Source organism: Macaca nemestrina, chromosome 2 (genome assembly GCF_043159975.1).
Source record: "Macaca nemestrina isolate mMacNem1 chromosome 2, mMacNem.hap1, whole genome shotgun sequence".
Classification (NCBI taxonomy): Eukaryota; Metazoa; Chordata; class Mammalia; order Primates; family Cercopithecidae; genus Macaca; species Macaca nemestrina.
In genome coordinates this window covers 97,899,286-97,917,581 of record NC_092126.1, presented here as the reverse complement: position 1 = coordinate 97,917,581, position 18,296 = coordinate 97,899,286, and the positions used below count along the sequence as shown (strand labels likewise).

The following is an 18,296-nucleotide window of genomic DNA, read 5'->3' as shown; positions in this document are numbered from 1 at the left end:
GGCAATCCCAATCCTTTCCCAAGAAATAAATCTTAAAATCTGCTCAATCAGAATTCAGAAGTAGCCAGAACAAAGTGCTTCCTCTGCCCTTTATGTCTCTGGTATTCACACTGGTGTATTTGTATGCTCTATTCTATGTCATCAGATATTATTTACATAATGTCCAACTAAAGATAACCAAGTTGAAAATGCTAAAAAATATACTCTATTACTGTATATTAGCCACCCTAAGGGAAGAGTTTGTTCCCCTCTCCTCCTCTAAAAAATCTCTTTCAGAAAACAGGGAGTTTGATATGCAAATATTTTACAGAAAGCTCTTATAAGGTGCTCTCTTAATTATTTTATTTAGAAAAACAAAGTATTTTCTAGGAAAAATCACATTATTTAGCCTTATACAACCTTAATCAGTGCTAGTTCTTAGGTACTCTCACAGGTCACCTGGTTAAAAGAAAACGAGAGAATGGCAGAAAAAAAAGGAACCTCAGTAAGTTTTGTAATTATTCCTGAGATTAGACCCGCAGAGTTGCGAGTGTTGACACTGTTGTAAATAAGCCTTTTAAGGATAATTTAGAAAACAGTGCAGTTAATGGTCACATACACTCGTGCAGATTTTTAAAGTACTGTATCTCAAACATCTTAAACAGAAGTGATGATGATAAATTCTGAAAAACTGTATGACATGATTCAACAAGACAATTCTGGTGATGACAACACTGATGTCTTTTAAGAGTCTGAACAAAATTATTTCATAAAATGTGTATGGAAGAAAGAATTATTTCTAAACAACTGTCTGTGAGTTAAAAATGTAATGTACAACTAAATCAATAAATTATGTAAAGAAAAGATCTATTTCATCTATATTCTAAAAAATTACATGTTATCAAGTTGAGGAAAAATCTCTTTTTCAGTCTTTTTATTAGAAAAATGAGGAATTGCCTTACATTTAGGGTTGCCTATATTCATGCATCTACAGAATGTTTTACCGGACACCAGACATGGATGTGCTAAAATGTATTAATGATGGGAACCCAGAAATATTATAATTACTTTGTTCTCAAAATTAACAAACTATTTGAGAGAGAAAAAATAAAATTTGATACAAAAAGAAATCTCTCTCTTTTTAAACCAAGAAGTGGCCGGGCGTGGTGGCTCACGCCTGTAATCCCAGCACTTTGGAAGGCCGAGGCGGGCAGATCACGAGGTCAGGAGATCAAGACCATCCTGATTAACACGGTGAAATCCCGTCTCTACTAAAAATACCAAAAATTAGCCAGGTGTGGTGGTGGGGGCGCCTGTAGTCCCAGCTACTCAGGAGGCTGAGGCAGGAGAATCGCTTGAACCCAGGAGGCGGAGCTTGCAGTGAGCTGAGATCACACCACTGCACTCCAGCTTGGGCTACAGAGCAAGACTCCATCTCAAAAAAAAAAAAACAAAACAAAAAAACAAAAAAACAAAAAAACAAGAAGTCACTCAGGATTGAGATGCATGGTAGAAAGAGAACTCTGCAAAGTTTTCAGCCACAAGAAAAAAAGAGGCTGCATGAGCTGCTGAACCAATTTAAGACAAAGCTCAAAAATACAAAAAATGTTTTACAGAAAAAGCAGGGCAATGATCCTCAAAAAACTCACCTAAATTCTTCTGAAGCCAAACTCCCCTTTGAGCTAAACGAGACACTACATTTCTAATCCTGCCTGTGTTCAGCAGGACATAGGTTGAAAGGCAATAATTTATGGCATCACACCACATTCAGACTTTATTCAATATAACCAGGACTTCCTTTCTGTGTGTGTGTGTATATGTATGGATGTATATATATATACACACTTTTTTTTTTTAAGAGACAGAGTCTCACTATGTTGCCCAGGCTAGAGTGCAGTGACTAGTCACAGGAGCGATCACTGAGCACTACAGCCTTGAACTCCTGGGCTTAAGCTATCCCACACCTCAGCCTCCCAAGTAGCTGGGACTACAGGCACGAGCCTGGGTGCCTGACTGTCCATATTTTATATGATCTTAAAGGTAATAATTCTTGGCAGAAATCCTGGTAGCTTTAATATATCATAGGTTCAGAACAATTACATGAACTAAATGGGGATATTTAATTTGAATAATACTCACAGTAAAGTTGATGAGGTCATAGTATAGGTGAAGATGCTTTTGCTTAGTAACATGTATTGCTCCAGATTCGTCTCTCTTTACCTGATGATGAAATAAAAACAACCTAAAAACCAACTACTGTTTGAGGGACTTTTTTAGATATTTAATTATACTCCACCTAGAATATCACATTTACCCGTTATCCCATTCACTGTAGATAAGCCAAAAGTGCTGATAATTAAATAAATGATTATGAAAGTAGAAAAAAAATTATTTGTTCCATTATTTACACCAAAATGCAGGGCATATCTGGAAGTGGTCTAGTTGTCAGTATTGACAAATGCTGTGACATAGTTTTCACTCTGTTATAATTCAGAACAACCTAACTTTATCACATCAATGACTATAATTAAAATACAAAAAGGGCCGGGCGAGGTGGCTCACACCTGTAATCCCAGCACTTTGGGAGGCCGAGGTGGGCGGATCATGAGGTCAGGAGATCGAGACCATCCTGGCTAACACAGTGAAACCCCGTCTCTACTGAAAATACAAAAAACTAGCCAGGCGTGTGGTGGGCGCCTGTAATCCCAGCTGCTCGGGAGGCTGAGGTAGGAGAATGGCGTGAACCCAGGAGGCGGAGCTTGCAGTGAGCTGAGATAGCGCCACTGCACTCCAGCCTGGGCAACAGAGCAAGACTCTGTCTCAAAAAAAAAAAAAAAATACAAAAAGGAATGGTGACACGGTGTGAGGAAGTCAAAAGTCCATTCAAGAAAAAAAGATGCTGCAGTGATGTGAGCCAGACTTCTCTGAACTATGATACTATTATGAGAGGACCTCAAAAAGTTCATGGAAAATGCATACAATGAAAAAACTATGCATGGATCTCAAAAATTGTTTGCACCAAAATAAACTCGTACTAACTTACTATAACATGTCTGAAAAGGATCTAGTTTGAGGCATTAAGAAGGAAAGACACCAGTTTGAAAAGAGCCCCAAAGAGCAACATAAATTCTGCTAAAATTGAAGCAAGAACAAATATCAAACTTATGGTGAAGCTTCAGTGGAAGAATGGTAAAATCACTGATGCTTAATAAAAGTTTATGGGAACAATGCCCCCAGAGAAAGCAGCAGTTTACAAATGGGTAACTCGTTTTAAGAAGGAACAAGATGATGCTGAAGGTGAAGCCTGCAATTGCAGACCATACCCATCAATTAGCGAGGAAAAATATTCATCTTGTTCATGCCCTAATTGAAAGAGATCAATGATTAACAGCAGAAACAACAGCCAAAACATAGACATTTCAACTGGTTTAGCTTGCACTATTCTGACTGAAAAATTAAAGCTGAGCAAAGTTTCTACTTGACGGGTGCCAAAACAGTTGTGCCCAGGTCAGCTGCAGACAAGAGCAAAGCTTTTAACGGGAATTTTAAACATGTGGAATCAAGATCCTGAAGCATTTCTCTGAAAAACTGTAACAGGAGATAAAACATGGTTTTACCAGTGTGGTCCTGAAGAAAAAGCACAAGCAAAGCAAAGGCTATGAAGAGGCAGAAGTGGTCTAGCCAAAGCAAAAGCAGACCAGGCAAGAGCAAAGGTCATGGCAACAAGTTTTTGGGATGCTCAAGGCATTTTGCTTGTTGATTTTCTGGAGGGCCAAAGAACAATAACATCTGCTTATTAAGAGTGTGTTTTGAGAAAGTTAGCCAAAGCTCTGGCAGATAAAAGCCCAGGAAAGCTTCACCAGACAGCCCTCCACCACAACCATGTTCCTGCTCACTGCTCTCATCAAACAACGCCAATTCTGAGAGCATTTCGATCCACCATACAGTACTGATTTGGCTCCTTTGACTTCTGTCTCCTAATCTAGAAAAAGTCTATAAAGGGCACCCATTTTTCTTTAGTTAATAATGTGAAAAAGACTGCATTGACATGATTAAATTCCCAAGACCTTCAGTTCTTTAGGGATGGACTACATGGCTGGTATTAGCACTTTAAAAAGTATCTTGAACAAGATGAAGCTTATATTGAGAAATAAAATTTATTTTTATTTTTTAACTCCATTTTTCCACAAACTTTCTGAAGTTCCCTTGTGTAATTCTAACATCCCAAAATTTCCCAAAAGGACCTTGAGTGTCAATCTTTTATTTATTCGTATCTATAAATACACTCTATATCCTCAGTCATCCTTCTCCCCTTCTGCTCCAAGGTAACAGAACACTGAAGAAACATAAAGCACAAGATGCGCCTGACCACCTGAAATTCATGGCATTCAATTCAACCTGGGCTTTCTTGTACAGTCCCCATAGTAGTATAATAGATGTCTTTCCCTTTAAGTCACAATTCTCTTTGTCTTCTGGCCCCATCACTTATAGTGGTGACCTCACCTGATGTTTTAACAGAAATCTGAGACCACTTAACATGGGCCCTTCATGTGCACCCACCTTCATTTCACTAAATCACTTCTTCCTTAAGAAAGGATCCTGTGGTAAAATGAACATGGGATCTAGAGCCATATGTCTAATTCTAAGTTCCACTATTATACCCATGTGACCAAGGGCAGTCACCTACTCTTTCTCAGTTTCCTGAGAATATATGGTCCACAGACGCTAAAATGTTTACTGTGTGGCCCTTTACACAAAAAGTTTGCTGACCCCTCATCTAGATTAATAATGATTGGCCTAGACTGGTAATGGAGTCATCACAGGTTCCTAAGTAATTAAAGTCATAAAGATGTGATTAAAGTGACATTTTAGGAAGATCAGTCTAGAAGTAGCAAAAAGCATACATACAGAAGGCAGGAGAAAAATTAAAGGTTTTTCTCAATAAGGCAGGTGTAAGGTGTTTAGACAAAGATGGTTAGTTGCAGTGAGAGTTAAGGGATGACACCTTTCAAGGAAAAATAAGTCTTCTCATCATATTGGATCTAGAGACTGAAGGATATGAATGAAACATCCCACTTCTGACTTTGCATTTTAGAATCAAGAAACATTTGAAAAGAGACTGATTGGGGAGAAAATGATGAAGGAATATTTCAATGTTTTGAGCTGAAACTGAAGGTGGGACTCTCAAATGTTGTATTGGGGATGTTCTAATAAAACTTTATTTATAAAAACAGATGGCTGGCCAGATTTGGCCCACAGGCCACAGTTTGCCAACCCCTACTCTCAATCTACCCCATATATTCAATTATATTTTCCACTACAACCTTCTCTTTGTCATTAATTCTATAAACATTTATTGACTATTTACAATATAAAGCACTGTCCTAGTGGCTGGAAATATAACAGTAAAGATGGTCTCTAGATTTATGGAGCTTTCTGTCTAGTGGCGAAGAAAAACATTAGACAAATAATTTAAAAAGTGCTGAATGTGGCCAAGCACAGTGGCTCACACTTGTAATCCCAATATTTGGGAGGCTGAGGTGGGAGGATCACTTGAGGCCAGGAGTTAGAGAGTCAGCCTGGGCCTCAGTGGGAGACCCACAATACCTCGCCCCTCTTTTGTTTTTGTTTTTTTTTTAAGTGCTGAGTATTATCAAAAGATGTATATAACTAACTTAGTTCAGAGGTCAGGGAAGGCCATGTTAATCATGAGCTGGGAGACAATGGAAGATAGCACAGAACTTTTCTGGCAGAGGCAACAGTATATGTAAAAGGCACTGAGGCCAGAGACTAGTTAGGAAGCTACGGCAGAATCCAGGCTAGACATGTACATGATTTAGACTAAGGAAAGAGCAATGGGGGAGACAAAAAAGGAGAAATTCAAGAGATTTTTGAAGGTAGAGTCAATAGGGCTTGATGATAGGGCACATATGAAGAAAGAAAGGTAACTGAAAAGTAACTCCTAAGTTTCTGGCTGGAGGAAGTAGGTAGACAGTAGTGAACTTGCTTCACTGAGCTAGGAAACCCAAAAGATTATTAATACAAAGGCACATTCTTGCCTCTGTGACTTCAGTTCATCTCATTTCCAACAATATGCATACCCAGCCTTCCTGCAGTAGTTGCAGTATATCCTTCATAAAGCCATTAATACCCTCTCTAGTCCATACTAATCACTTTGTACTCTGAATTTGTATCAGCTTGATTTTCATCACATAGTTCAATCCTTAAACCATTTTCTGTAGTAATAATGAACATACTGATTTTGCTTTTCAAACAAGATTATAAGCTGTGTGAAAGATGAAATTACGTTGTATACTTCCTTCCTTCCATGGCTACTTGTGCCCATCACAGTGTAGAGGACACAACAGGTGCTCAATGATACTTGCTCTCTAATACACACATATGTAGTTACACATATATTAACACATATTCACATTCATACCTTTATACATTTACATACACCATTAATTATTTGTCAAAGAAATGGAGCTGAGAAATAAACCATGAGAGGTTATGGAGCTGAGAGTGATCACCTTTTTCCCATGCTAATCATTAAAGCCTCAGATAAAAATAAAATAGGTTGCACTCTCTCCAAAGACTTACGATAGTAACACAAATTTCTTTGACACATTATTAAATTATTGATGAATAAAAAAAACTACAAGAGGCTTTCTAATGGATGTAGCATCATATTAGGACTTACCAATAGAAAATGAACGACATCTCCTCTGCAGAAGGCAAGCATGGGATTCACATAATTTTGCACTGCTACAAAGTGCCAGGCCAGCAGTGGCACACTGGAAGGATCCATCTAAGTAGGGAGATGGAAAAAAAACATCATCACAGTTGATAAACAAGGGGACAAAGAGAAAACTGTGGTTAAAAACAGCATCTGACTAGTGTTCCTTGATAAACTTTCTCCAATTTCTCAGGAAAGCAAGAACTAACTGGGAAGTGTCACGAGGGAACTTTCTGGGTTCATGGTAATGTTCTACACCTTGATAGGAATTTGAGTTACAAAAGTGTTAAGCATTTGTCAAAGTTCAGCAAATGTACACTCAAGATCTGTGCACTTCTTTGTATGTAGATTCTACACCTAAGGAAAAACCTAAAGAAGTATTAAACTCTAGCTAATAATATGTATGCTAAATATTTAGGGGAAAGAATACGTAAAATTCTTTCAACGTAAAATTCTTTCAATTTTGTTTGAAAATGTTTATAATAAAATGTTGGGAAAAAACCAATAAAAATATTTTAAAAAAGCAAACACATACTACCATGAAAAAAAATCTGAATTTGCCAATGAAGCTAATCTAACAAATGTTAATGGCCATCTAAGCCAGTTTTGCCATCTGAAAGGATAGACCTGCTTCCCCTAGGGCCCAGAGACACACAGGGTACCAACAGGAAAACAAAAGTGAGTTCCTTCACCATAGGGGATGCTTTCTGCACCAGCCAGAGTTCTGTACCACCAATCTCCATCCCATCCTATCAATACCTCTCCTCATATATACATTGGAAGATCACAACTCTGAAAATAACCAAGAAGAAAAGAAAGGGAAAACTGGTATATAAATAACACACGCCAGGAAGTATCATCCTCCAAAGTAAAATACCAGAGGCAGAAGCCAGGGACAGCACATGTAGTAGCAATCTACAGCACATATGACAGTAGGGTCTACTCTATCCACAGTTCAGTGCCAAAGCTGCAGACAGTGAGTATAAGCCTGTCTCAGCACCGCAGCCATGTAAAAATAAGTATCTTTTAAACACTGAAAATCAAGGCTTGGACTCAATAAATCAACTTATCCTTCAACTTTAAATCTGGTAAGGGAATTTTATTGCCCTCAGAAGGACACTGAATGAAGTAGGAAATTCCAATGCATGAAGTTAGGTGTGACCACAGAGTGCCAGGACAGCAATATACAGAGACTGTCAAGTTGAGGTTAAGAACAAAAGCCAACTGTATGCTGTCTATGAGAGAAAAGCTTAAAGCGATAAATGTAGAAAAGTACAAGATCTCATGATCCCTAGGACACTGTGCTGGTCATCAGCTTATAATGCCTTGATCACCTTAAGGCAAGTCCAGCTAATGATCTCTGGAGCACTGACTTTCATCCTGTCTAGTTTTCTGACAATCTCATAGAATTCGCCCCTTGCAAGTCATCTCTCTCAACCTCCTGACATGGTCCTTCCTTTGGCCAATAAGATGGAGGGACTTACTCACCCGGCCATAGGGAAAAGTCATCCATACTTTCAAGGATGGTTTCAATCCAATGACCAGTATCTTTAAGAGAAAAATATGTTTTCAATATTGACCTTGTAATTTTCAAATATTTGGTATTCAAAGTTTCTAAAAGTTCTGAGTTTTAACTTCCAAATGCACTTACTTTTGTTAGGGATGCCATGGCCAATAATGAAAACTGTGTGATGGGATGATCTTTCAACTCAGGCTTAGAATGCAGAGGCTCAATACAGCAGACTTCACCCTTGGAACCACTGAACAGACATCTAGATTCACAGGTTCTCACTCCCATCACTCTCCTGAAAATGTAATTAGAAAATTCAGAATCAATTTAGCAATGATTCAAGGCACTACTATCTCTTGCTTGGCCTACTTTAATAGCCTCCTACCTCCTATTCTTAACCCCCAACAATCCAAGCTCCACAGGACTGCAGCATGATCTTTTTATTATACAAGTCAGATTCGTTTATTTTTCTGCCAAAAACAGTCTACTGGCTTGCTACTGTACATAAAAAATAAAATCCAAACTCTTTCCCATGTCTTAAAAGGATATGATCTGGCTCCTCCCTTCACTCCTCTCCCACTATTGTGTTCCTGACAAAGTCACACTCAACCCATGCCTGCTTTCTTCAATCGCTCTAGCAGGCCGAGTTTGTGGCCACCTCAAAGCCTTTGTGTCTGAATGTTCTCTGCCTGGAATATTTCCCTCAGATCTGTGCATATGTTGACTGGCTCACCATTCAGGTATTTTTCCAGATGTTGCCCCTTCTGAGAAAGGCATTCCAGAATCATCCTCAAGTGCAATCTAGCGTTATCCCCTGTCTTGTTTTCTTCGCAGTACTTAGACCCATTTGAAGTGATTTCATTTATGTGCTGGTTTGCTGTTTCCTTACCCTTACTGCAGCTAGAATGTAAGTTCTCTTAGAGCAGAAACTTTGCTTGGTTCACAGTTACAACTCTGGGGTCTAGATAAATACCTATACATAGGAGATGCTCAATAAACATTAACTGAATAAGAAGTATGTTTTTTTCAGAAATTACTTTGTGCTTAGCATTGTTAGAAGCTATGAGAAACACAAGAAACAAAGATAGTTGTTAACCTTGGAGAACTTATGAAAACATAATACACAATGAATATTATGTTCTACTTTTCAAAAAACTCTGCTTCCTAAACGCTCTTTGATATGTCTATACAGTCTTTGCTCTTAAAGAGCAAACATGGCAATTCTAAGATAATTAAAAACCTGTTTACACCTGCCCATTATGATTATAATCAACTGGGCCTTCAGCCTAAACCAAAATTAGTGAGCTACTCCAGAAGAGTGGTCCCAAGCTTGACAGCACATTAAGAATCTCCCGGGGAATAGGAGTCTAGAATCCCAACTCAGACCTACTGAGATAAAACTCGGGAGGACCAGGCCCAGAACTCTGTTTGTTCTACTAATATAAGCCTTCCCAGCTAGTTGTAATACACAATCATAGTCTACTCTCAATTACAGGGGCTTTCTAGACCTCTTCATGTTCAATTTCAAATCATTTAAACAGAGCTAGTCTTTTCATTTGTCAACAGATGTCCACCAGTCTCTTACTTAAATGTCAATTCAAAAACAGAGCCTCCGCTGTCATTGCAAATTGCAAGAGTTGGGTCATCTGTAAACTAAACAGAGAAGGAATTTATTTTCTTGTAGATTTTTAAACAGTCAAGTATTAAGAAGGAAAAAATTATACAATTTTGAAAAACTACAATATACACATTTAACAGCTTTTGAAATAACCTAAACTAGATTTAGTGCTCATTACTCTAAACATACAAACTTACCTTTATTTAGAGTAATAATGGTCCAAAATCTTTAAAAAAAAAAACAGAGGCTTTCAAAAAGAAAAACCACCTTTCATCAGGATAAAAGAAAAATACAAACTATGATTGATAAAAATTCTAAAGTTCTGTACTTGGATTCTTACAATAACTTTTTGTAACTTGCTATTATTAAATAAATGAAATCCTCTGGTTACATTTGCATCTGCCCAGTTTTCAAGAATAGCGACTCTAAAAAATATTTGGTATCTCTGAGAAATAAAACTTATCTGAATATGTCTTCTGAATAACTGAAAAGTAAGTCCACTGTATCTAAAACATTTTAACTTTTCATATACAACTCTTCCCAAAATGTGCTACCTCCTTGATCTTCTTCCACAGCAAATACATCAGTTATCACTACCTAACTTAGAAAATTCAGAATAATAAATAATGTTCACAATGACAGACAGTCCTAAGGTGACCTGAAGTATGGTCAATGTTGCAGGACACAAAATGGAATAAAGTGAACTTGTGCCATTTACAGTGACTATCCTCCCTAAACTCAAAGGTTGGTGAACCATCCTAAATGGCATGCCTCAGGTCCTCAGTCAGGGATGGCTGAGGTACTAGAGGCCACTGTAAAATTCTTCTTCCTTTACCCAAACACATGCATAGTTAAAAACCCCAAAACGGCCAGGCGCGGTGGCTCAAGCCTGTAATACCAGCACTTTGGGAGGCCGAGACGGGTGGATCACGAGGTCAGGAGATCGAGACCATCCTGGCTAACACGGTGAAAACCCGTCTCTACTAAAAAAATACAAAAAACTAGCCAGGCGAGGTGGTGGGTGCCTGTAGTCCCAGCTACTCGGGAGGCTGAGGCAGGAGAATGGCGTGAACCCGGGAGGCGGAGCTTGCAGTGAGCTGAGATCCGGCCACTGCACTCCAGCCCGGGCGACAGAGCGAGACTCCGTCTCAAAAAAAAAAAAAAAAAAAAAAAAAAAACCCCAAAACTTTGCTCTTACGGCCTAGATGAACAGTTGCCAGAGTGAGAAGCATATACCCTAAGTATGTGCATGAAATTGTCCACCGGAGTGCAGGAAAAATAACAGAATTTGTATTTGTTTAATCTTCTATTTCTTGTGTATATGCTTTATAATGTACATAAAAATTAGTACAGTAGTCCATTCATATAAATACACACATACACATAAATACCCATGAAGAATGAAATTTCAAATTGTTATTGATGAGATACAGGCTTAAATTTGAAGAACAACGTGTAGGAGTATTAAAATGCAAGTGGTTGATGTCAACAGAAGACTTCAGAAATATTCAACCCTATGTATCTTACTCCAGTGTTATTACTACATGTACCACCTTCATCACCATTGTCAGGCAACACGATGGCTCCTACTACATATTATTTATCTCAACTGCATTCTTCTCTTTTCTCTCTGCCTTTATCTCTTCTGTTTCTTATTCTTTCTCCCAATATTTTTCCCTGCAAAAGGATTGCTCTTGTATAAACACCACCATCTAGTTTTTCCTTCAATCAAGTACTTATTGAGAGCTTCTATGGGTAAAACACAAAAATAAATGACAAACAGATTGTGATTTCAAAGACGCTCATCTACTAAGAGAGATAAGACCTATATACAAACAACTATAACATATTAAAAGTCGGCACAAGCCATATGAAAAGAGGTCAAGATATATTGCCATAATGCTCTGGAAATTCTCTCCACTTTTACTTTTTTACTTGTCTTGGTTGTTTTCATTGTTACTAAATGCTTCAACGCTGCTCTGTCACAGAAGACTTTTTGTAACTAACCTAGATACAGACATACAAACTCCAGATGCTTCCAGACTTTAAAAAGGATACTTACGGATGACAGAGCTCTGCAGAGCTAAGCAACAAAATGTGTACATGATTAAAATCTAGAAGATCTGATTTTAGACTTTTCTAGTTATAATCCTTTACCTTTTATGCTTCTGAACATGAGCTTGACAGCATGGAATAATCAACATTCACATTGTATTTATAAATGAAATCTGTTACCTAAGTCAGTTTATTTTTTCAGGCCTGTAAGGAGAAAGCCAAGACTAGGATCTTAATGCTTTCCCTTTAGAGGCCTGAAAGAAAATAAACCAATAGATTCATTTCTAAACATAATCCAAACCTCGGTTCTTTCACAATCTGTGCCTTAAACCTCAGGCAACTCCCAAAAAAGGGTGACAGAGCACACCACCTCAGCAATAAAATTTGGATGAACTAAACAAAGGTAAAAAGACTTTTTAAGAGTTCCATATGAGTTTTAGCAGGGAGCTGCCCGTCTTTACTGCCAAACTCTAGTCTAGCAACACATCAATTTGCCCTTTTTGCCGCTATATCTATTAGACTTCAGTACAACTTGAAGCTGAATATTTCCATACTAGCCCATCTCCAGTTTTAACCTGGAAAAACATCACGTTGGGCTAGTCAAATAAAAGACAGCTCAATGTTACGGATTCTATTTATGAGGTAATGTTCAGCTTCATGTTAAATACATTTTTTGGACTCTGATTATCAATATAGAGAAATTTACTTTAAAATAAATACAAAGGCATAATAAAAAAATTATTAGAAAAAGAAAATAAAGCTATTACCTTGATATGCAATATTGCTGTTCCTGGAGGATGAGCATCTGTTATTGATCTTAGAAGTTTTCCACTGGCCAAATCCCACATGGTGATCTATAAGACAACTAAGTGCTTTAAAAACAAATTTATTACTCTTTTTTGGACTTAAGTATTCTGTCTTCTGGTTGGGATAATCTATTCCTTGACTATAAACATTGCAGGCAAAGAATTATAAAGTTAAAACATACCTAAAGGTTGCAGATCCATTAAAGCACTGAGCCTTTATTCGATCTTCATTTACCCCTCATCCTGTCCATCCTACTTTTCCCTTTAGATTTTAAATGTTCTCATACTGAGAGACAAAAGATATTTCTCTAATAAGTCAATCTGTTTAGCACTGGTAAAAAGTATAGGAAGGCCTTACTGCCAAACTAGCTAGGGATGTATAAATCGGAAGATGAAAAAAACCATAACCTATTGCCAGTTTCAGAAGTAGAAAAAAATGCAAAAATCATCATCCAGGAATGCAGAATCTTTCTAAAAAGCAGCCTCCATTATTTACATGACTGTAAGGAAGTACATTTTATATAACACCCCTGGTTGGTTTACAAAAATTATTTACCCAAATAGACACATGAACTAGGATATAAAAAAATTACAGACTCTGGATCAGTTGATAACAATAAAGTAAAATTTTGAACAAGACAAAAATCAGATTCAGCAATCTCTGGTTAGCTCTACAAACATATTACTTCATAACACATATTTTGTGGTCTTTGATCTAAGATATTAGTTTTTTTTAATTGATCTTATTTTAACATTGTCTTATGAATTAAAGGAAGTTCATATCTTACCTGTCCTTTAGCAAAGCCACAAAGAAGTCTTGAGCAATCATTGTTGATACTGAGGGCAGAGATAGCGCCATACTGACCTCCAACACTAGTGCTACCCAGACAGAGTCGCAAAGCTTGATTCTGATCTAAAGAAAGCAGTTTTTAAAGTCAAGTGAAAGAAATGCAAGAGTGTGAATACATCTAGTACAGGCATGCTTTCAAAGACTTGGGAAGTGACAAGAATCAAAAGCAGCAGACAATGAAGTCACATTCATTTTTAAATCTATTTACTGGGCAACTAGCAGATGCTGGGCATTGAATTATACAGAAAAAAAAAAAGGCCGGCGTGGTCGCTCATGCCTGTAATCCCAGCACTTTGGAAGGCCAAGGTGAGTGGATCACCTGAGGTCAGGAGTTCGAGACCAGCCTGGCCAACATGGTAAAACCCCATCTCTACTAAAAATACAAAAATTAGCTGGGCATGGTGGCTCACGCCTGTAGTCCCAGCTACTCGAGAGGCTGAGGCACAAGAATCACTTAAACTCGGGAGGCAGAGGTCACAGTCAGCTAAGATCATACCACTGCACTCCAGCCTGCGTAACAGAGTGAGACTTGGTCTCAAAAAAAAAAAAAAGAATACAGAAAAAAAAAGACCTACAAGAAAGCATAATATAAAATGCTAACGATAAGCCAAAAAATCCATATGAAATCTGTATCTCCTTAAACAAACCGTCATCTGTCTCATCCTAGAATTGTATTTCTTGCTATTTTTAAGATGCAAAGTTATGGGGAATACCATCGTCTTTTAAAATAACTACAAAACTTCAAAACTCAAGAAATTTAATTTAGAATTTGGCTGAAATTTACATTTATATTATCCATAAAGAAAATTTACTAAGCAAATTAACAGTGCAAATTATAGAGTAAACATTTAAACGACTTCAGAAAATTATTTCAAACATCAAAATTTGATATGCTAAAAGTGGCTGGGCATGGTGGCTCACACCTGTAATCCCAGCACTTTGGGAGGCTGAGGAAGGAAGGGTCACTTGAGGTCAGGAGTTCGAGACCAGCCTGGCCAACACAGTGAAACCCCATCTCCACTAATATAAAAAATATAGCCGGGTGTGGTGGTGGGCGCCTGTAATTCCAGCTACTCGGGAGGCTGAGGCAGGAGAATCACTTGAACCCAGGAGGCAAAGGTTGCAGTGAACCGAGATCATGCCACTGCATTCCAGCCTGGGTGACAGAGCAAGACTCTGTCTCAAAAAACAACAACAAAAAGCTAAAAGCAAGTAATTCAAATATCTATTAGATTAAGTTTCATAAGGGTGAGGATCTTGCCTTAATCACCTCTGATTTCTCCAGGAGGCACTCAAATATTTATTAAATTCTGCTATCTAATAATTAATAGAAATTTCTCTAGGGTTTCTCTAGGCAATGTTTATTGCGTCTAGAGTTCATTATTATACATACTTGAAAACAATGAAATTAAAAATTTAAATGTCAGAAGGCATGCCTACAAAATATAACTATTTAGAAAAAAGCAAAAAACACCATATTTCCACAACCTGGAGTTTTCTCAACTTCCCCAGCACTGTTTGTGCCTCTCTTAATTATCTACATGCAAATTTGGGGGTATGTCTTACTTCCCCTATTACACTATGACCTCTCTGAGGGCTAAGATCATGGCTGAATTAACACTCCCAAAGTACCTTGATTAATGCCTTGTGCTTAGAAGGCATCTGACAATCATCTGAAAAGCTTTCACATTTGCCAATTCTCCTTCTATAAGAGTAAATCTAGTTATCAGACACAGTCATTCATTCTCAGGTCTAAGGAATAATATGAGGTCAGTCCTTTTGTCCATTCAAAGTGAATACTGTAAGAGTATTTTTCTGTGCTCACAAACAGACTTAAATAGAAATCCCCCCTTCCCAAAAAAGAGTTCTGAAACAATGAGTGTAACTACATAGCACACAGAACATACTTGATTTTTTTCACTCATTTTGGATTTTAGCTTTCCAAGGTGAACATTGAAAAGGAATAAAACTCATAAATATACAGGGTCTGATGTATTTTAAAAGTTACTGTCTTTATTCACATCTAGAGTTTTACAACTACAGATATTTTTCAATACATCCTGACTGTTCTCCCCCTTACAATTTTTTCACCCTTCCTTGATTTAATCCAAATTATAAAACTTCCCTTTATTCTATAATTTTCCTGACTCTAAATATAACATCACATTTTATTTTGCTCTTCCAAAACTACCTACTTAAAGTAATGTTTTGCATGATCCTTATTTCATCAGAGCCACCCTGTATAGTTAGTGGATTTTCCACATATCTTAATTTGCAAACTGTCATGATATGATGGTTGGGCAATAGTACCCCATATATACCTCTACTCTGGGTCACATGTATAGCTAACAGATGGACTGAAAGTAAGAGGACAAGGATAGAGTTGGTATGAAATTTCATACCCTGGAGTTTGGACCGCTTGCCTTCCAGGCACAGAGCGATGTCTAAGCAGCATACTACCAAGATCCTCTGTAGTCCCTGCTTTGAGATCCAAACTTCACAGAGTTCTGATTCACCAATACGTAAAGACTCTCACTACTACTTTCTAATTTAACAATGTTCATACTTTATATCAGACTATTTCAGGCACAGGAAGTATGAACAGGAGAACTGAGGATATGATAACAAAGACAGTAAGGGTACCATGAAGAGGAAATAGAAAAGAGTGGCAATGGACGAAATGAGGGAAGGAAAAGGACATAACTTCTAGATTAAAAACCAAACATGACCATGCCTTCCTGACTACTGTTCCCACATACCATCAACTAGCTAAGACAGGGAAGTAAATTATCAATCTTAGCCATTCCTGAAATATGGATTAAATTCACAGCCCACAAATCTGTTAATGGAAACATTCTCAACTTTTTTCTTGATTTTTTACAATGTATTTGTTGTTTTTATAATGTCCCTTTAGAAGGTATCGTGACTATGAAACCAGACACCTGGATTTTAATTCCACCCCTACCCCACGGATAGTTACGAGCCTTACAACTACAGCATGTCTTGGTAATTTTAGGAACGTTACTTAAATTCACTTAGCCTCCCTATCTTCATCTGTAAAATGTAGAAAATGCCCATTATCTCACTGTGTTGCTAAGAGGAATAAATGAGTAAAGTAAGAAAAAGCACCAAGGAACCAATTCAGTGTCCCTTGAATAGTATTAAGTGCTCATCACAAACTAATCTATAGATTACATTCATATATACATTTAAAAAAACAGCAGGGATGGTGAGAGACATGATGGACAGTGTAACAAATGTAATCTACTTTGACTCCATAAAGATATTTATCAAACTCTTATTACTATCTTCATACATTCGTTTTTTGTTTTTTTTTTTTTTTTGAGACGGAGTTTCGCTCTTGTTGCCCAGGCTGGAGTGCAATGGCACGATCTCAGCTCATAGCAACCTCCACCTCCCGGGTTCAAGCTATTCTCCTGCCTCAGCCTCCCAAGTAGCTGGGATTACAGGCATGCGTCAACACACCCAGCTAATTTTGTACTTTTAGTAGAGACGGGGTTTCTCCATGTTAGTCAGGTTGGTCTCGAACTCCCAATCTTACGTGATCCGCCCACCTCAGCCTCCCAAAGTGCTGGGATTACAGTCTTGAGCCACCATGGCTGGCCACTCCTCTTCATACATTCTATTCTTATAGTACCATTTTAACAAACTTGCTGTTATATAATCTAGACTAAATTCAGAAAAGGTAGACTTTCCATGGAAAGAAGAAAGCAGTCTCATTGAAGAGGTTTCTCCTGCTAGAGTAACTAAACATTCTGTAGTCCAGAAAATTCTGGACAATTCTGGGAAATGATATTTGAGCAAAATAAACATAAAACCTCTTCAAAACACTTAAATTCCATGGATACATGTAAAGAACAAAATGACCTGGACAGAAGGTGAAAATGAGAGCTACTCCAGATTACTCTTGGATTTCATGAATTTAGAAGGAAAAATTCTATTCTCCTCCTCCTCTCTGAAGTCTCCTTTGTTTACAGTTGGAAAAAGTTATTAAATTAACAGTATATCTAATTTCATTTCAAAGTCACATAAAGGTATATTTGATTAGTACTGTCAAATTTGTGTTTTAAAAAAATTGCAGTGGGTCTTAATAATGGTTACCCTGGCAAGAAATATGAAATGAGACTATCACCTTTCTTATAAACTTCACTGAGTCGACAAAGAGTTTTGCCTATGAAAAATTAGAAAATCATCAAATGGCAAAAATGCAAGGAATTATTGTTTATGACAGTAATATAGCTTACCAATTAATTTAGATAACTTGAAGGCCAAATATCACAAACAGCACATCTATTTAGCACTGCCCTGAATTATATCTGTATCTTTTATTAGTATGTCTTTCAAAGTACACTTTGCTTAGAGTAGATCTCCTCAGCATATTCTGGACTTAAGAATAACATGCTGAATAGCAAAGAAAAGTCACAAATAATGTACAAAGTCTGTAATAGCCCTAAAATCTAAATTTGAACATACTTCAAGAATTTCTGTTAACTCTTTCCATATACCAAAATTAGCCCAATCTTCTATTTCTTTACCCTCAATTAGTTTTAATTAGTTCTAAAGACTATCAAAGAAGGAAATACCTACATCCTAGCAGGAATCCAATTTAATTGTGTGTGTGGAACTCTACCTTTATTGGCCAATATTCACTATTCTTTAATGCTACTCTTTTCTTATCCTTTTTTTTTTTTTTTGACAGAGTCTCACTCCGTCACCCA

At 37.4% G+C, this 18,296-nt stretch overlaps 1 protein-coding gene across 3 annotated transcripts in view; it reads right to left on the bottom strand.

The window, feature by feature from the left end:
• The window catches only part of LOC105480138 (VPS8 subunit of CORVET complex), a 246,721-nt gene that overhangs the window by 196,029 nt on the left and 32,396 nt on the right, over positions 1–18,296 (bottom strand). For all 3 annotated transcript variants that reach the window (XR_011619950.1, XM_011738646.2, XM_071091396.1), the window contains exons 8-14: positions 13,496–13,620; positions 12,669–12,755; positions 9,814–9,881; positions 8,370–8,523; positions 8,207–8,266; positions 6,683–6,790; positions 2,119–2,199 (exon numbers count right to left, since the gene is read on the bottom strand). Coding sequence is in view for 2 of the 3 variants with exons in the window: in XM_011738646.2 (XP_011736948.2) it covers positions 2,119–2,199; positions 6,683–6,790; positions 8,207–8,266; positions 8,370–8,523; positions 9,814–9,881; positions 12,669–12,755; positions 13,496–13,620 (683 nt within the window). In the remaining variant the exon portion in view is untranslated. The remainder of the gene's footprint in view (positions 1–2,118; positions 2,200–6,682; positions 6,791–8,206; positions 8,267–8,369; positions 8,524–9,813; positions 9,882–12,668; positions 12,756–13,495; positions 13,621–18,296) is intronic.